Genomic DNA, 22,107 nt, shown 5'->3' on the forward strand with positions numbered 1-22,107 from the left:
GTAAACCATTAACAGTAAAATCTAACGTGTTTGCTGGTAGACAGATAAAGAATACAAGTTAATTAATAACACTCAGTGCACTTTAAGGCAAAGCATGTTAAATTAATAAATATTAGATACATAGTACGTGCATAGAAATGAAAGCATTCCAAAAAATGAAAACACTGCATTCCAAACTAAAAAGGGTATTTTTGCAAACGTCAGCAAATGTATATAGCAAAATGACTTGAGTTTTCAGTGAAAAGCACGTTCCTTTCCTAGCAAACACCACTGCCCTATTTCTGTGCAGGTCATTCTGCTCCTTCCATTGCTTCCCTCCCTCCCTAGTTTTATCGCATCCCAGAAGTAGGTAAGCATTTTGCACGCTCACCCAAACTGAAAAATACTAGTTTGATAATTTCCGTATTTTTTTTTAGTTTTATAAGTTTCAGGGGTAAGATTAAAATAAATAAATAAACATACAAAACCCAACAAAACCCTGGAATTCCTCCCGGTGCTCCTATTTATGTCACACACTTAGAGAAACAAGAAAGAAAACAACAGCACTGGAACTGAGTTCACTGTAGAAGACAACTAAGGCAGCAGTGGTACAGGACTTCCCGTAAACTACAATAGCAACCCGTTAGCCAGAGAAGAGATCAGAATGTATGATTTTTATCAATCACTTGAAATTCTGCCCAAGCCACACCAGCTAGAGGAGAGGGACGGACAAGAGCCGTTTCAATGGTACAACAGCCTTGAGGAAAAGGACATTTTTTTTACTCCTGATGCAAACGACTGTACCACAGCCTTCACGGCCCAAGAGCAACCAGAAATAGTTTTTCTGTCCATTTTTTTTTAAACCTGTGCAGTTCCCGTTTCCTCCCATTGTACAAGTGGCAATGCAGATTGTTTGCTTTCCCTGGTGTTCGTCTGTGTCTGACTGCAGAGCAGTGGGAAAACAAAGTGAAACAAAGGAGGGAATTCCAGCCCTTTCGCAAACATCTATTTGAGTGTCTACGCTTCTGCAGTATCAGTATGTTACTCACTCCATCAGATTACTGGCCTTATGCAAAACACCAACCACTCAAGGCTACTGCGTGCTTGTGTAAGATCGTACCAGAGATGGATCTCTCGGGATTTTGAAATCTGCCCTCAAAGAGGTCGTTCATGTTGAGATTAGCAAGATCAAGCCAAACACTAATCACTTTAGAAAATACCATGCTACTCAAACACAACAGGAGTCTTGTCCACAGCTTATTTGAAACTGGGGGGCAGCAGAACATCCGCTGTCATCTCCTGCTCCTCCATGCCAGGCAGAGTAATCTGGAAGGGACCCTCGCCTGGTTTGTTATTCAGCTAAAAATGCAGACATGAGGCTGTAGAGATCCTACTGTCACCTGAAGTTTCCAAACAACATGAAAGGGACACACGGATCTAGAGAGCAATGCTGGGGGCAGTGCAGAGAATGGGAGGGGAGGCACGAAGAGCACGCTGGCCACCACTCCCCTTTTCCTCGCACTTCACTTACTGGGACATAAAATTTCTGAGCCTAAATTTCAGTATTTATACAACTAGTGGTTCCAACAGCCTTGCCATTCACCACTGATTAAAACATTCATGGTGCCTCTTAACATCCATCCAAGCCTGCTGCTATGTTTCCAGCCCCAGGGACCCGTGACAGGAGGGCAGGGATGCCACCATTCCCAGGGACGCACTGCCATGTCTCCAGCCCCAGCAGCCCAGGGATGTCACCCTGCCGGGGGATGTGGCCATCCAGCCTGGGTGACTGCAGCCCCACAGCCACGAAGCCCTGGCCAGGAGCCTGTCCCATGCAGCACCTGCAGTGCCCAGTAGGGATCTGAGACAGCAAAGATCTGCTGTGCCAAAAATCTGTGCATCCAGCAAAATAAACAGTTTTGGGAAAAAAAAAAAGTTTCATTTTGTAGACCGAGGCCTGGTGAAAAGTTAAGTGTAGGAAGAGGTACAAACCCCTCCACCCCAGTGACTCACGTCCATCCGCTTACAGAAATTCAGGGCACTAGAGAAAAGCCACACGCAGCACATCTCTGCTGGATGAAGTCACGGGCGGTCGGATGCGCCTCACCGGCCCCAGCCCACTGGAAGGAAGTCGGGGCCAGACCTGGGGTCAGCTGATGGGTGGCCGGGCTTTTGGAGCAGGCATCCAAAGGAGGGAATTTTGGCTCGCCGCCACTGCGAAGCTCTGAAGGTTGAGCTGCACAAAGCAATTACAGATCTCGTGTGATCAGATTCGTGTTTTAACCTTGTAACTAATGCAGCCTTCCCAGACATGTGCCAATAAACAAGGCTTTATTGGCCTTCTATCCCACATAAATATGATTTTGAAGGCACATTAACTTCTCAGCAATTACATCACTAAGTTTTTGAAAAGCATGATTAAAAAATCCTTCACCATTCTCATGAACGATAAATATAATTGAGTTGAATTTCCTCTTGCATATAAGGCACAGCATGAATAAGGTTCTGCATGGGGTAAAACTGTTGCTGTTGTGTTTTTTTGTTTGTTTGTTTAAAAGGACAGTAAGGGAGCACAGCTCAGACAGTTCCAGCCTTGATGATGAGAGCTGTAACAATTTTAATGGTGAATTACTTTTTCACTCCATTTCTGCTGGTGTCTTCCTTACACAGATAGCAGAGGCGTGGATACGCGGCTTTACGTGGCTCTGCGCAGGATGGTCAGCCCGATGCTAGAACCTGGTTGGCATCACCTGGCTCTGTCTTGGGGTCTCTGAGCCTTTCCTTCAGGACTCTGTAACAAATAACCTCCTAGAGCTCCCTTTACCTGAGATGAATCCTGAAGGCAAAATACACCAAGCACTACTGTTGAGTTCAGCAGGTCTGACCATTGCCTAGGGAAAGGGTGTATTTTCCAAACACCTACACAGGCTTTCACAGAGCATTTCATAATGAAAAAAGAGCATCTCCTCTTGGTGTCTTCTCATTTGGTTCTGATGCACCATCTCCAAAAAGAAATAGGGAGTTAATGGGCACAATTAGTCTGTAAGAAAATACATTAGTCGCCAGACTTCTGAATGCAAGAGATGAAGTGCATGGCACTGATCTTGTAAGGGGTCAGTTCCTGCTCCGCTCCTTCTAAAATCCTATTGGCCGGGTGGTCCACAACATGCAAGGGAATAGGAGTTAAAAGTTTGGAAAGATTTTCCGTGTCAAGTTGGTATCCAAAATGAAACCTGACTACCTAATTATTCTTAAAAGCAAAATAAACTTTTCTTCTGTAATTCAGAAAGAGGAGAGCTTCCAAGTCCACTTTCCTAAAGAAATCCCTGACTTTGAGAAGAGCCTTGGTGTTCCTTTTTCTGAGCTGACCTGATCAGCCTCAGGCAGCAGAAGCAGGCAGCAGAAGCCCTGCTCAGGCACACCGTGGGTCAGATGTGCAGCAGTAGCCCCTCACCAGCTCTGAGCAGTTCCTTTCCAACGCCCTGCCTTCCAGTCTTCTGCAGGGATCGAAGTCAATCACAGCAGAGAGAAATGAACGGCGAGCTCTTGAGTGGAAAAACAAGCGAACACAAAACCACCCCTGCAGAAGAATTTCACCAAAATAGCTGAACACATCACAGCTGAAGAACCGCAGAACCTTAAGCGACGCAGACGGGCAATTGCCAGCGCGTACAGAACACAAGCAGCAGCGAACCGTTTGACGAGTCGGTCACCAAAGGGACTGAGAGTTTCCTGTATTAACCGCTGAAGAGCTTTACCAGATTTCTGAACTCTGGTCTTGTTGCCTTGCCCTGTGTAAACCTGCCCGGTTTACTCAGCTCAGCGCGGTTCGAAGCCGTCCGCTGAGCACCTCGAGCTCTCGGGCGTGCTCCTGCCTCACTGAAGCCAGCAGGATGGGAACACCGCCTGCAGTCCTCACTGACTACAGACACGCACACGTTCACTGGCATATGCATTTGATCCCTTTCCTCTCACTCACGTATGTCGTATCAAACTCTCCCAGGCAGGAATAGCTTCTTTGCAAACCTGTACAACACCAAACGCCACGGGGTCCAAGGCAGCATGGACAAACGTGTGCATGCACACACAGATTTTCAAAACTGTAAGATCGAAATCCTCTGGCTCAGCCCAGGAAACCACAAGTGTCAGTGAAGCTGCACCAGACTCCTTCTTGTGATTCAGTCTCCAGCCCAGCTCTCCTTTTCCCAGCTCTGAATGCTATCTGCTTGCTTGCAATAGCCTGTCCAGCCAGCTGCAGCCCATCACAAAGCAGCTGTCAAGAAAGAAAAAAACAGAACAGCAAAACAACCTAAACATTCCATGAAGGATCCAACTAATGCAGGAAGCTGGCCAGAGAAATGTTGAATAGCATATCTATAACCTGCTTTACGTGTATAATACAAGCTTAAAAAACTGGCACCCCTGCTTTAACATCTTCTTCTAATTGTGTTCACATTAAATCTGACTCTGAAAGTTTAACCATCCACCAGTTTCAAAATAACTTCCTTTTGCAGCTTCCTCGCATATTCTGTCATCCACATCCAGATGCCAAAATACACCACCAACAGCTCATTGCTCCTCAGGATAAATCTGGTAATAAGCACAGGAGAAAAAATCTGCAGGGCCAGCTAAAACCCTGCAGCACTGCCAATGCACATATTTAAATATCACAAATGCTAGGCAAACCCATCTCCTGAGTGTTTTGTGTTGCCTTCTGGTTTCTGAACCTTTGGGTGCAGGGAGGGACATGAAATTACACAGAGCTGCAAGCTCTCCTCTAGTATCAAAGAGCTTAGCCTGGTCTCTTGACAAGGCTGGGCTTAGACAATTGTGCTGCCCTTGCATCCACCCATGTTTTCTCCTGCCAGCCCACATCAACCAAAACTGATAGGCAGAAATTACAGAGATGATTAAAATCCTAAGTGCTTTCTGAAAAACAGAGACACACCTGACACCCTCCGGAGAGGAGGGTGGCAGAGCGGGCCCCGTGCTGCCTGCCAGATGCCTGCAGCCAGCCCCAGCGTGGCAGCAGAGGTGGTGGCCATGGGCACACATGCTAGCAGAGACCCTGAAGGACCCAGCAAAGGAATTGGGACTGCTGAGGACAGAGACGAAGAACAGGATAAGAAAGGACAAACCTCCAAGCAACTCCATTTCATTAGTTTTACAATGTTGTCTCTCCTCAAAACCCAGGAGGTTTAAAAGACTTCAGAACTCACCTTAATGTAAAAACCCATACACAATCAGTGCTGGCAGGCTACTTTCTTTTGGTCTTAGCATTAGCACTACAAGAGTGCTTTCTAGTTTGTACCACTGCAACTTACAGAAAATACATATTTTTGACATCAGTTTGCACAAGAAGGTAATATTCAATAATGGAAGGGTTACAGAAACCCAAATACCAAATGGGAAGTGGTTTTGAAATCAGAGAACTACCTTTAGGGACTGGCTCCCCGGATTTGCCACTTTGCAAGCAAACGAGCACAAGGTGAGTGCTATCATGTTGCTGTTAGCACTTTACATCCACTTTGAAGAGGTTAAAACAAAAGACACCATGGGCAAAAGACTGGGAAAAAAAGAAAAAAAAAGAAAAGTAACAGTTCCAAATAATTATTTTTAAAGACCTGGTTGGCATACATGGTTGCCCCATTTAAATTAGAAATGTTTTTCTAGCCCAGCTTTGTCAAGCGTGGACACGCTTGCTGGCCTGCACTGCTTTTGCTCATCACTTCCCTTTCACTGATCTGGCCGTACTGGACATGATTTTCCAAAGTGCCCATCTTTCACATAATTCTGTCCCTGCAGTTTCACAGGGGCTTTAAAAAATAAAGAGAGAGGCCAACGGTGAGTTCTTTGGAAATTCCCCTTTATTTCTGTTACCAGCTTTTTCTGTCCCTCCTCCCTTCCACCCCAGAAAAAATGGTTTAAGAAAGCCAGCAATCAGCACTGATTAGAAGGCTGAGTGGTGTGAGGTTAATAATATTCATGTCTCGTGATCAATGAGAGCAGGGTTTTGGTTGCTAACTGGGACAGCAAACGTCGGCCACACTTAGGGCAGGGTCCGGCTGGTGGTTTTGCCCTTGCAGCAGCTGTACGTGAGAACATGTTTCTGTGGCAAGGCAGCAACCTCCTACCTGCTAAAGCTTCCTTTTGTTTTTGCCAAGAAAAAAAAAAGTCAAGAGTAATAACGTAAGAAACTATTTTCTGCCAAACCTCAAGAGTGCTGTTGTTCTGCTTCATCACCAGCTCCACACACACACCCAGTTACGTAAAAGCACCAGCACCCATGCAAAGCAGCCCCGAGCAAGCGGGTTGGAAATACCAAGCCTCAGAAGCCCATCTGCAGAAATGAATGGCTACACTGATGGTAAACAGAGATAAAGTTAAGAGAATAATGGGGAAAACAAAAGAAATCCAGAGGCAAAGCTCTCCGTCATCTCACGTCTTTCAAACCCTGCTTGCTCATAAGGCTTCCTTCAGTGGGTGCTGATGCACAAACACAGACGTCCTCCTCCTCCTCCTCCTCGGCAGCCAGGCCACGAGCCAGCCCCGGCTTATCAGATCGCAGCCCTCTGCAAACACCTAGGGAAGAGCACAGACAGCAGCAGCCTGCCCCAGGGTGTGAAAAATGCAGAAGCAGCAGCTTCCCCGTTTCTCTTCCTGGTCCTGCCCAGGTTTAGAGGAGATCCCTGGGAGCGAACGTGCATCATGCAGTCCTGGGGACTTTTCATATCACACAATGACTACAAGAAGCAAACAGTGTAGATAACAGGGCACTGTGTAATGACATTCATGTTGCTTGCTTGGCAGTACAGGAAGCCAGAAAGGAAGGAAAACCCACTGCTGGCACACAAGCACCAGGAATTGGAAAGAACCACCCCTCTGGAAGTTCGGGCAGTGTTTACACCCAACAGGACTCAGCCGGCCATGCTCCCCATTAATAATCACTGCGCCGTCCCCATCCCAAACCCCGCTGGCGCCTACAGTCCCCATTCGGCCCCAGCCCCCTGGGAGAGCTCAGCGCTGCCTTCGCCAAGCCTGTCGGAGTCAGCCTAGAAGCCCATCTTTGCAATACAAAGGATTTCTTTAACACTAATCACATCGAAAGAGAGAGTGACCAGCCGGGACTCCGTAATGTAAGCAGTGCAGGGTGCTGCAGCTCCCAAGGCTCAGAAAGCCAAGCTGCCTTTCCTCGCTCTGACACTCAAAACCCATCTGCGGGGCAGACAGGACAAGTGCTGCGTGGGCTCCGAGATTCACCCTGGGCTGACAGGACGTTTTCTTTCATTCTTGGCCCGAGATCTGTGAATTTGGACGAAGTAGTTGAACAACGTTACATGAACTAACCAAGAATTTGTTGCAATTCTGACCAGCCTCACGAAAGCATTATTAGGGGCTCTGCAAACCTACAAAGAGCTCAGCCCCCACCTGATCACACACGTGTCTGCCCCTTACAAGATTCCTGTGCCAACATGAAAGTACTCTAATTTCAACATGCAAGCCACGAACACAGACCATGCAAGGTCTTTTACCAGGTGGGTACCTAAAATCTGACACGTTACAAAGAAAGGAAGACAGTGAGATAGGAAAGGGTGAATCCTAAATCCTCTCTCTCTCTAACCTTTACTCACCAGCCCGCGGGATCAGAGACCTGAGTTTCCAGCCTTTGTTTTGCAACTTCCTTTATTCAAAACATTTCTGACTAAAGTCTTTCAAGCGTCCAGGAGAAAGGAAGGTTGGTGCATCTCTTTATTCCTTCATCCTCTCTCCATATTCAGGGAGAGTAGGCTACAATATGCATAGTTTCTCCAGGTCCAACCTCTTTTTCTGCCAAGGAAACAGTCCCGGTTGGGCATCCAGAAATCTGACATGTCCTGTACATGTGCAAGCCTCCTCACCACCACGTGAGCAGGAGCTCAACGTATTTGGGAATCGCCAGGCCTGCTTAGGCTGAGCTGCACATGCACAAGAAGCCCAGTGTCTCCTGAACACGGTATGTCCCTGGCATGCACTGTCCGTGATGCCCGAGCAGCCCAGGGCTCGGCAGCTGCCGGCTCGCCGGGCACAGCACAGGCAGCAAGTGTTGGCACGGCTGCTGTCCCACAGAAGGCTGGCTGCCTTCCACCGGGAGAGACAACAAAACCTGGGCTTCTGGAAACAACTCACCCTTCATCAAAAAAGGGTCACGGAGGAGGAACGGAGCGGTGCACCCGAGCTGCGTGTCGGCATTGCCCGTCCTCTTCTGCAGGGCAAACAGCACGGCCGGGCTCAGCTCCCCCAGCAGCAAGTGGTGCACAGCGGGGATCCTGCACCTCGGCAAAGGGACCAAAGGTCCGCAGCACCTAACTCTGCCTCCGATATGAATAAAGGGAAACCAGGTGTCTGCTGATGTTATTTGGCTGCTGGGCGCAAAGAAGCCTCTCGTGATAAATATTTCACGTTAGACTGCAAAAAGCAAATATTAAAGCAAAGAAATTTTCTCCCGGCTCTTCTCTTTTTTCCATGTTACAAGACAACATCATGGACAATCTGTTTAAATAATACATTACAGAGTCCATTATCTAAACCATAGGCATATTTATTTTATACTGTTTTTGTTGCATATTTTAGTATAATTGTTCACAGGTTTAAAGGAAAGAATAAAACAAGAGAAGACAAATCTGCCATGGCAGAAAAAATGAGTAAATTGGTTATTCTTTTGCCATTATTTTTAAATACCAGGAAAAAAAATCCACGCCAAAATTTAGTATAATAAACAAGAAAGCTAGAAAGTTCCTTAAGTTCAGTAATATTTATATTTTCAGAAGGCAACCACACATCTCTTTTATGCCCTTTTCCTCAAAATATTTGCACAAAAAAAAAAAGAAAAAAACGACATCAAAACTGCTGGTAACGAATATAGCAAGTGAGTAACTATAGAGCCAGAAAATGGAATTCAGACAATTCCAGCATTCAGTAAAACTCCACAAAATGCCTGTATTTTGCCAACTGTTCTCGCTTTCAGTTGTAAACACTCCTTATAAGATGGAAATTCAGAACTGTAAGAGTTCATTAATATTTACATATTTATTCTGGCAATGCCAAATTACTTCAGTATGACGGCGCCTTCCTTTAGAACGCGCAGCACTGAAGACAATCCATGAAATATTAAATATTCAGCTAAATTAAAGTGTATGCTTAGAAGAATGAAGCAAATGAAATGCCGTGTTTTGACATTTCTGAAGCAAGGTTTCCAAACATCAGCCAACTCATTTCTTAAAATTTTTCCACTGTTTCTGTTGAACTCAGCGGGTTTTGGTTCAGATGAAACCGTTTCCGAACAGCACGATGCTCAGTAAGTGGCTGCTATCCACTTCTCCCCAGTCAGCTCCCTAAGTACATTAATTCATTTCAAAGAGAACCCCAAAACACTGCAAAAAATAAGGACTGCCACCATCTGGGGGCATTCAAGGAGAGGTTGGACATGGTGCTTAGGGACACGGTTTAGTGGGTGACATTGGTGGTAGGGCGATGGTTGGACCAGATGGTCTTGGAGGGCTTTTCCAACCTTAATGATTCTATGAATCACTATGTGCTTTCAAGAAAGCAGAGTTTCAAGGCAGCTCAGAGCCTTGGATGACCCTATTAAAGCCTGGACAAGAAACAGCACAGGAGGAATTTCTCTGTGCAATTTTGCCCCCACAGCCTGGCTCTTCCATAGGGGTAGAAGGCAGCAGTGCTCCTCAAAAAATACCGCTCATACAGACTAAGTAGCAAAAAATGACAGGCTGGAGCAAGAAGAAAAACTAGATCTCCTGAACTGCAGCTGGCCACGTCCACCCCTCTCTTGCCTTTATGAGAAATTCTTCTTCTTACATGATGGGAGTGCCTAACAGCACAGGCACAGACCACATGCTCGCCTTACATCTTGGCTCATACGATCACTTGTGTAGGGGCTGAAAGGGCCACAAAGTTTGCCACAAAGGACGTCTTCTGGCTTGTTTTTTCCTAAGAACTCAGAAGTTTCTAAGCCTTCATGCTTTGTTGGGGAAAAAGGAGGAGATGAGACAGGCCTTTGAAAAGGCGCTTCTAAAACAAATCTTAAAAGCCTTTCAGGAATCTCACGACATTGGTAGGTTATGTGGGCAGGATGAGAACACAGAGAGGCTTTAAAAATAAAAAAGCATACTACAAACAGCTGAGAAGTAGTTTCTTCTTCAATTTTATTCTCAAGACCCGTATTCACAGTTCTGCACAGGCCAGGAGAATTAGCACTGGCCAGCAGCCTGATAACAGCTGAACACCAGACAGGAGAAGGATTTGACCACGCTTATGACATTACAATGTAAAACCGCTTACTGGAAACTGCATTACAGCAGGACGAGGGGCTGACCTGCACCTTGTCTACTGACGGGGCAAGCTGTCCGACCCGAGCTCCCAATGAAAGCCAGCTTTTCAGCTCCGTTTCCTCACAAATGCCGCAGAAGGGCAGGATTACCAACTGCCCGACCAGGGTTTGCTGCTGTCCGTCTGTCCGTCCGGGCAGCTGCAGCCTCAATAGCTGTGCTGTGGCCAGACATGGCACTGCTTGGCCCCAGGCCCTGCAGGAAGACCCCGGCTGTGCCCAGCACTGTGTGTGGCGGTGCACCAGAGCTGTGGCACCCCAAAATATCCCCTTCAGTGTCCCTGTGTTTGGGGAGCAAGGCAGAGAAGCTGCAGGGATCGGTGGCAGCGTGCTCAAGCGTCACTGAGTACAAGAACAGACCACATACAAAACCTTCCTGGCACAGGCATGGAAGTGCTTTTAATTGCTGCTGGGTGGCCATTGGAGGGCAAAACTATACCTCGACAGCTACATGTACTAGCTGACATCACTAGTGCTTCTTACAGTGTTATTTCAGGACTGCTCTACAGGAGGACAGGGGCTCAACAGGGGGAGTGAGTGCAAGCTCACCTCTGCTGCAACGGCGTTTCGCTGGGGCAGAACAAACCATGCACGTTTTGCAGCTCAGACTGACATCTATTCCATAGGTCTGTGACTCATTCAGAAATAAGGAAAGTTACTAAAGCTAGCCTGAAACAGGATTCAAACATCTAGAAACCAAACACTAGATTTTGTGCTGTTTAAAACCAAGGGACATTGTTTCCTTAGTTCACCCCAATAGCTTGTTACATGCCCTGAGACGTTTTTTGGGCTGCACAAAGACTATTTCTCCTAAGTTTTCCCTTAATTCCGCTAATTCTTTCTACGGAAGAGATAACACAGACAATAAACGTTTCAGGGTAGGTGAGGCATGGTACAACTCAAGCACGCAAAGTGCTGGTCCCTCTGATCTATATCTTCATGTGGGCATTAATCCAGAAGCTGCCGAGCAGTAGGAGGGACTGAAACCAAAGTCACCAGCGATGTGCTGGAGCAGGGAAATTAAAAGGCTGAACTTATTATTTCCTCCTGTGCTTGGTGTTGTCACCAGTGCATTTTTAGCATGTGCTCTTACCTTCAAAATAGCATGCCCCAGTGCCAACATCTGAGCTCAAAACGCCACCAGATTATGACAAAAATGCACTGCGCTCTCCCAGGTGGACATTCAAGTCAAAAACACGGAGGAGACGGGAGCAGCAGGCCTGACAACAAATTATTTGCAAAGGTTTTACTATTCTCTAATGGCTGATGTGGCACATCTAATTATTGTGCATTGCTCTGCTCAGTCAAAAAGCCTTTACTTTATTAGAAGCACTTCACAGCTGAGAGGATTTTTCACATCCTTGCTCTTCTATTTTTGATAAACTAGCCCTACATTTAAGAATCTTAATTGAATTCCTCTAAAATATTCACTAACCAGAACCAAGACTTTATGACTTGCTAATTAATTTCACATGTATGATCCATTATTTTAAATTCCAGGGTTGAATAAAGCACGTGGACATCTACGTGAAGGTACTTAGGAGCTGTAAGCAACTGAGAAAGGAGGAACAAACACATCCAGTAGGTATTTCACAGGTGTTATTACAAATCAGAGGCACAAGTTAAATATCAAAACACCCAACCGTGTATTTAATGTTATTACAACCATTAGATATTAGGCTTTCAGGGCAACCTGTTCATAAGCACGACAGCATTTCAGATCTCAAGACAACAGCACGAGCACACACTAAGCTCAGACTTATTCCTGAAGGAAACCCCGCTGCCAGGATTAGCAGCTCACCTCCCTTAGCTGCTCACACTGCTGCACCAAGGATGCACACAATGACTTGATGACCCCCCCCAAATACGCCGCAGCAGTACTTTTTTTATACGCTCCTACCTACAATTAACTAGCTTTTCAGGGGGACAAGCTAATCAGCTACAAACCAAATAAAGCAAATGAATAGACAACCAAGCACTTGTACCAACTGCTGGTGGAACAGAAAGCTGCATTCTATCATTTCCACGAAGAAGAAGCAGTTTCCCCACTCGACTTACGAAAACCTCAGTGCCCTGAAGGCTATGATTGCCTTTAAAACCATAACTGACCACAAACGATAACAAAACACCCTAAGACTATACGGCATTTTAATGTCTCTGTTTGCAGCAGTCTGGAGACTGAGATTCCGTTTCAGCCCTGAGCAACATTCCTCAGAAGGTGCCCGCTTCTGACCACCCCCAGAAGAGATGCTTTGAAGTTTTCAGCTTACTCAAGACCTTCTGGATCGCACTGGACATAACAGAGACGTTTCTTAAATTCAGCTTTCCATTAAGTGCCTGAGGCACTGCCATAGATTAAGGTTTCGAATGCAGTCCACAGACTTTCACACTTCATAATTTAGCATGGTCTGGTGATTCTTTGCATGGAGCACCAAACCTTCCTCGATAAAAAACCACGTTGCTTTCCCCCTCCCCTTGCTCTCAACTACTTCAGCCAACGACTCAATGAAATGAGTTATGAAGGAGACTCAGCAGACTTCCAAATTGTTTAAGATAAACAGAAAAGTCATATTTGTGCTTCATTACCCCCCTGCCATGTACATCAACAGCGGAGGAACTCATAACTCATGTCAACAATTGAAGCACGGTTCAGTGCCAAGCAGCAGTTGTATTACCAACCAGAAGATGCACTTCCTCGCTCAGACCTGCTTCCTTTGCGTATCCGAGGTCTTAGGTGACTACACAGAAATAAAGACATTGCCTGTGCAGTGACTACGGGAGGGCTGTACTGCTTCCACTCTCCACTAAGCCTCAGCAACAGCACCGCTTCGTTTTCATCAGCTGCATTACTGGAAGTCCACATTTTCCCTTTCAAACCCCACAGTCCTAAAACAGAGCACTCCTCCCAAGCTCTCTGTGCCCTCAGACTCTTTAGAGGTACAACCATTCCACTCACCAAACAGCTGCAAATGTTTCATGGTTCACCATCGTGCCTGCAAGATCATGCTCCAAAAAACGTCACCCCCCAGAACACACCAAAGCCACTGGCCTCTCACTCGCTGGGCCACCCAAAAATGCTGGCCCCACAAGAGGGATAATCCACACCATTAGGACAGAGGAAGTCAGAAGCCCTCAACAGGTGCCTCTCAACATCAGAACACAAGCTCACTGCAGATACTGCTGATGACCTCATTTGGCCCATGAAAACTTTCTTAGAAGGCTGAGGGCTGTCAGAGTACAGCTGAACTAGTAGGACAAGGAGCGATTTCTCTTTATCTTGTTAACTAAAAAAAACCAAGAATCGATAAACTAAGAGTCCTAAAGTCTCTCCCAGAGTAGGTCTCTGCTGCAAGGTGCAGCCTCATGCTCACTGAGACCGATCCCACAGCCACTGACTCTGCGATGCTTGCAAAGGTACCACCTCTAGCAGCACACCACGGTGTAACAATAATACTGTGACTACCAGCAAACCAAAGAGGTGGCAGCTCCTAAATCTACGGTGCCTTCTACAGCTTTACTGCTACCCCAGAGGACACCCGACAGCACTCGCCCAGGCTGCTGTGGAAGGAGACGCAAGGCAAGGGGCCTGCAGCTCAGCGGGGAAGCGAAACCCAAGAGCTTGCGGGTGACAATCCAGCAATCTCACTTCCTCCCAGACGACATGGCAGTTGGGCGATGCAAATCATCGCTGACCCGGACGAAGGTCCTTGCTGATCAGCAGCTCCCCAAAAACGCCGGCCCTCGCCCTTTGGAGAGCCGCCCACCTGCCCCACACAGTCTCTGCGGGGCCTCGCAGGGCAGACGGAGGGGCCCAAGCAAAGAGCGGTGCAGGGGATGGGATGCTCCCAAACTCCTCCTTCCCCTTTTTAATACCTAATTCATAGTTTTCAAAAGGCTGAAGTTGCCACTACTGGCATGTTTACATCCTACTACTTTGTAAATTGTCAAAAAATCTGCTAGCTTTCAAGCACTTATTAGATGCAAATCCCAACTTTATAATGTTTCTAGACAGCTCGAGCACTATCACGGGTACAATTTATACCCCTTCCGTGTCATTTAAAAGGACATGACCTGGAACCAGTCTAGAATGATTCACTACGAACAATATCCTCCTCCAATAAATCTGTTAAACATTGTTTTCTAAATCTAATGATGAATCCTCTAAGTTTTATTTTCATTTTTATGGAGCTGCATACATTAAAACACATAGCCTTATGAGTCATCGCCAGAGCCAATCGAGCAATTTAGTAATTCTGAACACTGTTTATTTAGCCTGAAATAAGCTTTACTTTGATTATGTGCACTACTCTGTGTATCTATTTCTGAATGTGTGGAAGATTCTGATGCCTCTGAAGAATAAAAACACGTGCTAATGACCTGACTATATACGCAGACAACAGGGAATACCGAATAACTTCAATATTTACAATCTCAAGCCTATATTCGACCTAGACAAACTACAAAATGATTCCAGCGTTCCCCAATACACTCCATCACTCCCAACATTGCATAGATCAAAGGACATACTATACAGCAGTGAAAAAGCAAAGCAAACACCATTGCCTAACTTTTTATGGTCCCTTCAGAAGCTGTTGTTTCGCTGCAGCTGCCCTCCTTCAAAGAAAACAGATATTTCTTCTGGCTGCAAGGCCAGCACCAGAGAGGTGCTTCCCGAGTACATTCAGTTGGGATTCAGCATCTCCTGCGGAGGTGTTTCCAAACACACAGGGGCTTTGGACTGTGCAGAAGCTGCTGGCAGTGTAGACTGAGCTGGCTGCAGTCTGGAGCGTGCTCTTTGAGCCTGTCCTCACCTGCGTTGGTCTGCTGCACAGCATGCACTCCTCCTCCTGCACAGAGCAGTTCCATCCCCTAATGAGGCTCCAGTAGAAGACCCTGCATTCCCAGATCCCACATTTGTATGAGCAAAGCCCTCATTCCGGGTGAGGGGCTGCACGCAGGCCCTCCCTCTCCACCACACGCACGGAGCTTCCCCACGGCACCCTCACATGCCCTCAGCCCCACGAGAGGCTGGCTCCCCGCGCCCAGCAGTGGTGTTGCAGCACCTCCAAGATCCAAAGCGCTCGTTACCCAGAGCTGCCAGACCCTGGTCTTGTGTACTCAGCAGGGAGTAGCCTTTGGGTATGATTTTTAATTTTCTTTGTCAATATTTCTTATGCGTTTTGGCAGCTGGCATTCAAGTGAACCACGGGATCGCTTGGAGCATTTTCTTTTGCGGCATAGAAGCAAGCTTTGCTGCTCCTTCCTGGTGCTGCCATGATTAAACAGCTGATTCACTCTCAACACCCTTGAAACATGACTAGATTGAATTTTTTCTCTCCCAATATAAAATAAATCCAGACATGAAAAGAAAGGGAACTTGTACAGAGGCTCTTTGGGAACTTTAGGATCTTTTACAGGCAAAAATGTCTATGATTCTACTGGTTACAGCACCCCTAAATGTTTCCCGGCTTCTGAACTGCCCGTATGAATCCCTAGATCTCTGTTCTCAATTTAATAGTACTGACCTCAGTATGTGAATGATAATGTCAGAAACAACGCAGGCTTAATCGCAGCAAGACAAAAAGTTATATGAGAAAGATTCTGCTTCTGACATGAAAATAGCATTAAAATGTATATGGGAAAGCAGAAACCCCTCAAACGTGCTTCTGCAGAGGATTTTCCTGAATGTTTGAGAAAGCACCTACAGTCTCAAAATGCAATCACAGAAAAACTGACACCAGAGGATGGACTCTGAAATGCAAGGTGTGTTCAATGCACTGCAATCAGAGAAAGACAAAGAGTCCTCCTGCATTTCTGAGTGTTAGGGAACCAGTGCAGGAAGGGCTGGCATCGAGGCAAAGGCTCGTGATGCAGGAGCTTGCCACCAGTGGGGTTTGAGGGAGAAGCAATGCCACACAGCTTCCTCCAGTGCCATCACTCTTCCCTTCTACCTCCAGCGGTCCAGCAGCGTGGCCTTTTCCTTCCTCTGTCTTATTTCTCCAAATTGGAGCAAAGCAGGCTCATTTCCCTATTTTATCCCCTCTTACATCACTCTTAGGAAAGGCTTCACAATCAAAGAAAACTTTTCTAGCCTTATTCCTATACCTCAATCAAAACGAACATAACATATTATGGCAGACAAGGTGTAATTGCTGTAGTTAGCTGGTAGGCCTGCTTTGATACCACAGTGACAAAGGTAATATTGGAAATCAAAAACCTGGTAGCCTGCCCACAGAGCAGGGTCAATTCATGCCTGTCTTGAAGAGCTCTGGTGTTTTAGCCTGTGCTGGGCTCGCCACACAATCCAAGCCAAATTTAGCCATGACTGATGTTAATTTGTGCCAGCCGCCTATTAAATAATTTTGAAGAAGAGAAAAATAAGCACAGGACAGAAAAAGCAGGGCAGAGGGAAGTCAGTACAAGAGCCAAGGCAGTTATCTACCCTGCGGCAGAGACGTGAAAACGGGTCAGGAAGAAGGGGCACAGTTTCAAAGCTGACACCATTTTGCACTACGCAGAAGAGACAGCAAGACAAAGCAGGCTATTACTGGAACAATGCTGTCCGGTTCCTAACGGGTGCTCATTTCGGCTTTAGGAAAAAACAGCTTTATCAACAACGGCATCACAGAATAAAGAGGTGTCCAAACCTTGTAGACTTGTCCATATGTCCCATTTCCAACAACCTGCACCAGTTCAAATATACCCGCAGGGTCCTGCAAAAAGCAGAAAAAATAACATCATTTGCAGCAGAGCAAACACTTCATAATGGAGCGTAACTGTTCACAATCAAAAAGTCTGTGCCACGTCTCCTAATGGCCTGTGTTATGCACTAAAGGGGAAATAACCAAAGAATGGTGTAAGAAATATATTTATATTAAAGTTCCCAGTCAAGTTGCTCAAAAGAGCTCAGAAAAGATTTGTAGCACGGCAATATGGCAGGTAGACAAGTATGACAGGTAGAACAAATACATGGAGATGTGTGAAGAACATGGTAATTCAATTGCTTCAGTTTAGCAGTAGAATAAGGAACAAACCCCACACTTGCTACGCTTTAGAACACCAAGCTAGCCTGCAGGCTCAGCTGCCGTCCTCTGCTATGAAACACCTGGCGTTAGCAGTGTAACAAAGGAAAGAACCTCAACGACAGAACTGGAAGATGCTCTATAAAGCATCTGTGCCTGGCTCCCTCGCAAAAGGAAACCTATCGTCCCAAACAGCCTTAAGACCAAACACAGGCTGAGAATGGTCAACTGGCCTGTTCTGCAAACACAGCCCGGTGAATTTGACCGATCTCCTCAAGTGTTGGCTTTGAACCCAAGTCAGATTGCTGTTAATTTACCTGAAAGATTCACGTGTCGGGTGATCAGTGTACCAGGTGAGCCAACATACGTCCTACTGGGTTAGCATTAGTTACCAGCCACCTCAGCACGTGTCCTTCTCCAGTAACGAGATCTCGCAGCCCTTCTGTTATTGGGAGAACATCCTGTTGCAAGGCATGGGCAAGGGAACATTCGCTCCTGCATGAGCGAGTGCATTAAGAAATCTGTAGCTTCGGTTAAAACTCACTTGAGAGATTGATATAAAAACATTAAGAACTCAAGAGACCAGTTTCCTGGTTTCTGGCTGAGCCATTTATCAGTCCTGCTCATTTCTTGGGATGATATCATCGAGAGATTTATATAAAATATTATTAGTTCCATGTGTCAGTTTTACCACATCTGTTTCAGCAATCTGTCATGGCAGTTGATGCCTGTTGGTACTGCTGAGGGATGCGATACGGAAAAACTGCCTTTATCTCAGAACTCCAATTTCTATGACCCTGGATGGAAACTCACTCTCTCTTTTCTTTTTTTTTTATGGTACCAAGCTTCATCTCCACTTCACTTATATGTTATTCTTTTAATACAAATACTGCCTTCTTCGTATCCCATCTGGAAGTTTTTACTTAGGCAGAGTCCCATTGGAAATACACAGACTCTTTTCTGAGTGGATTCTGCCTTTGCTGGCACGACTGTCATGATAAATGGCAATAGCTTTTGCTGTCAGAGCAACACAACAGAGCCTTCCACAGCTCTCACAACTGAAGGAATTACTGAGTTCATTTGGTTTGGTCTTTAAATTAAATGAGTTTTAATCTTACACTTCCTGGACTGTCAACCTCACAAAACTTATTCTTTATTTTTTAAACCTAAATAGCAATGCACAAATGAGACCAAACCACTTTTGACCTGCCCGTTGTGCTGTAACGGGGCAGCGCAGCCAAACACACGGTGGCTCCCTGGGCATCTCCCGGACATGGGCAATTCCCCAGGGCACACCATCACGCTGCTCCCTCGGGAAGCGTGGGCGGCGCGCTGCTCCCACACCTTGTCTGCAGAAAGCAGCGTGGCTGAACTAAGAGCCGCACACGGGGCACGAAGCCCAGAGGAAGCTACACTGCATTTTTCAGCTCCGAGCATGCCACCATCCAGTCCCTCTCACTTAAGCGACTGCTCTGTCCTCCCTCTTTTCCACTACGCTTATTTATTATGCAAATATAATCATTTCATGTGCCTCAAAATCAGTTTCTCTCCCTCCGTCCAATCAATTTCTTTCTGATTCAGCATCCTAATAGCTCACATCTAAGGTCTCAGAAGCTCCAGGAAAAAAAAAAAAAGTGAAACCCAAACAATTATCTAAATAAATGTTAGCTTAAACTTTAATATAGCTAAAATCTTACCCCCTCTCCTTGCTAGCCAATTGAGCATTAACCTCACAAGTCTCCACAGCTCCAAGTGCAGCCAAAATACTTGGCCATCTCTCTTTTAATCAGGACGCAGCAGAGAGCTGAGCCTTGTTGAGAGTCATAAAGGATATTAATCTGGGCTCTGACTTTGGTCCTTGGACTGCCCTTGTTTGCCTGGCTATCAGCACTGCATCTTCTGCTGGCAAAGTCTTTGCAACCGGCCAACTTCTTAATTATCTGGGAGTTGGGCATCACTGTTGATGTAACGCTTCCGCCCAGCTAGCATTTAAGCCCCGCAGTCCGTCCAACCCTTCACCAGCCAGCCCCTGCCAAATTGCTGGGTTCACTTTGACAGATGCCAAAATGCCGGCCTGAACATCCATCACTTTAAGGTTAATTACTGTAAGACACTGTGCCATATGGCGGGCTACTTGCTTTCTCCTGCAAGTCACCTGCAGAGCACAGCGAGGCTGCTGACCCTGAGGCACCCAGGCCACGTCCACCTCCATGCACAACGCAGAGCCACGTGTGCAGCCGGAGCCCAACTGAAATCCACTGCTCACAACCTCTGCAGCTGAACAACAGGCGGGTGCCTAAACCTCGGGTTCTTCTATCGGGCACCTTGGCACACAACATGGAGACTTCTCAGCCACCCGATGGCCCTGATGAACCTGTGCTCAGAAAGCCCATAATTGCCCTTGCTTCTGCCACCTGAGCACCCAGGAAGCCCAGGGAAGGAGGGCTGCAACAGGATGCTAGAGCAACACCTGCAAACCGTGGCCCAAAGCAGCTCTCTCCAGGAAAAGGGGAAGGCCACGGCGAGCACTCCTCAGGATTGCCAAGGCCAGCAGGCACAGCTGGACAGCGACCCACTGCAGCCACTGCACGCCTCCCACCAGGCCTCCTGGCAGCACCCACCAGCCCCAGGAACCCCAGCGACGAGGTCAGGGGGAAGCGGCCGTCTTTGCTCAACTTCTGCAGGGCCCAGCCTTGCCCACCTCCCCTCACCGCTAAGCACAAACCCCGAATGGAGCACCCAAACGGAGACCCCAAAGGCACACCCTAAAGGGACGCCTCTGTCCTTCCTGCTGCCAAGGCCAGGAACTCGCTTTTTTATTTTTCTGCATGCTGCTTTTGACACACAGCCTGCCCGCTAGCTTGCACCACTGCTCTTTTCCAAGCTTACGCTTGTTTCTCTTCATTTATTTGAAGAGAGAAGGTTCATCTGCTAAGCTCAAAGCGAAAACTCGCGTTATTTTGTCTTGCTCCGCTGACCAGAGCCAGGTTAAATGCCTGTCTGCCTGGCCAAGAGCCTGGTGCCATCCTCACAAACTTTACTGACCCTGCTGCCTTTCTTCTCCCTGCCTGGTTTGGAACACCCTCCTCGCCATGCGATTTTGTGCAAAGGCTCTTCCCAGCCCTCTTCTGATATTTTTAGCAAGAAACTTGCTTTGGTTTCTCTGTCTGGGGCTGAGTGTGTTTTACCACAACTGAACTCTTCCCTCTTCTGCGGAGAGTGCCCCAGAAAAAAAAAAAAAAAAAAAAAAAAAAAAAGAAAAAAACAGCTTTGGTGGGACAAGGCTGGTGAGCGGTCAGCTGCTGAGTGAGGGAGCGGTGTGGCGCTGAGGGGCGTCCTGCGCTACCCGTGCCCTGACACGCCAGCGGGGTGGCTTTAACTTGGACAGCGTTAAAAAGAACGGGAAAACACCACAGGATATCGATAAAAACGCAAAGGAGGTGACTGCTGCCTTAGCTCTCCAAAACCCGACACCGAACAGCCCCCGTGCACGTTTCCCCCCGAACTCCCCGCAGTTTTTTGGTCCCCCTGCCCCGAGCCCCCTCTGAGGGACGGGGCCGCCCGGTGCCAGCCCCCCGGTGCCGGCAGCCCCTTCCCCGCCGCCCCGCTCCCCCCGGGGCCGCCCCCTTACCCTCAGCGCCGCCAGGTCGGTGCCGTCCAGGCTGCGGGCGGCGCAGTCCCGGGCCATGGCTGTCCCCGGGCTCGCACCGAGCTAACTAACGGTGCTCCTCAGCCCCGAGCCCCGCGACGGCCCGGCCGTGCCCCGGCGAGGCGGGGAGGCGGGCATGGCGGCCGCGCCGGAAAGCCCTCCCCAGTCAGCGGCGGCGGAGGAGGGAGCCCCCGGGCCGGGCGGCCGCGGGCAACTTCTGTGGAGACATTTCCTCGGGAGAACTTGGCGAGGAAGTGACGCGCCCTGACGGGACGGGACGGGGCGAAGAGGGCGGCTGAGGGGCTCCGCCACGCGTGGGCACCCCACGGACACGGCCCCGGGCACGGCTCGGTGATGGCGCCCGGCCCGGGCGCTGCTCGCCCAGGCGAAGCCCACCCGCCTCGCCCCGAGCGGGGGCTGCGTGTGAGGGGGCTTGGCGTTGCTGCTGTACGAGGTGCTGGTTTGTGAGAGGGAAGGTGAGAGGGATAATTTATCCTCCTGCCTTCCTGCTCATCCTGCTCTCAGTCAAACTAAAAGCTGCACTGACACCAGCTTTCCTGCTGCTGAAACCTGGCCCTGCAACCAGACCAGCAATGGTCCTTTTTTTTTTTTTTTTTCATTTAAAATTAAGAATCTCAGCCAGGAACATGCATTCTTGTATCACAACTCTTTGGGGCAGCCCCATTTTTGGCTTGTTTGCTCCCCAGCCACACAGCTCAGGACCATCCTGATCAAACCCTCAGCTAGGATAGGATCCGTGCAAGGCCCCCACTGACACCCCTTCAGACCCCCATCACACAGCCCAGCGTGAGGGCACTCTGTCAGGGATACACTTTATACAAGGGTAACAATCAAAAATTAAAATACAAAATAACAAAGAAATCAGAGTAAGGTCAGGATACAAGAGGGAAAAAACAGCAGTTGCAAAGCAAAACCCCAATTACACGTCACCGCGATGGACTCGCGCAGCACTGCTCCTGCACGCGCAGGGAGGAGCCGCAGCGAAGCCCTGCAGCCAAGCCCTGCAACCGCAGACCTGAACGTAAAAACCTTTTGGGCGCCTACGTGCATGC

The 22,107-nt window shown here is 47.7% G+C and overlaps 1 protein-coding gene and 1 long non-coding RNA gene across 7 annotated transcripts in view; both read right to left on the reverse strand.

Annotated features, from left to right (window-relative positions):
• The window catches only part of NRK (Nik related kinase), a 103,140-nt gene that overhangs the window by 71,741 nt on the left and 9,292 nt on the right, over positions 1-22,107 (reverse strand). For 2 of the 4 annotated variants that reach the window (XM_040572215.1, XM_040572214.1), the window contains exon 2: positions 17,011-17,076. Coding sequence is in view for 1 of the 4 variants with exons in the window: in XM_040572213.1 (XP_040428147.1) it covers positions 17,011-17,076; positions 21,017-21,073 (123 nt within the window). In the remaining 3 variants the exon portion in view is untranslated. Of the gene's footprint in view, positions 1-13,319; positions 13,338-17,010; positions 17,077-21,016; positions 21,975-22,107 lie in introns of those variants that run through there. The other 2 variants (XM_040572213.1, XM_040572216.1) reach the window with 2 other exon arrangements.
• Positions 63-5,544, reverse strand: LOC121077215. 3 transcript variants are annotated; one of them, XR_005823957.1, is made up of 3 exons: positions 5,416-5,544; positions 5,199-5,292; positions 2,991-4,252 (listed from the first exon to the last, which is right to left on the reverse strand). It is a non-coding gene; the product is annotated as an uncharacterized LOC121077215 (long non-coding RNA). The 3 variants fall into 3 exon arrangements; XR_005823958.1 differs by having other exon boundaries at positions 5,199-5,298; XR_005823956.1 differs by lacking the exon at positions 5,199-5,292 and having other exon boundaries at positions 63-4,252.

The sequence above is a fragment of the Cygnus olor genome, chromosome 13, assembly GCF_009769625.2.
Source record: "Cygnus olor isolate bCygOlo1 chromosome 13, bCygOlo1.pri.v2, whole genome shotgun sequence".
Lineage (NCBI taxonomy): Eukaryota > Metazoa > Chordata > Aves > Anseriformes > Anatidae > Cygnus > Cygnus olor.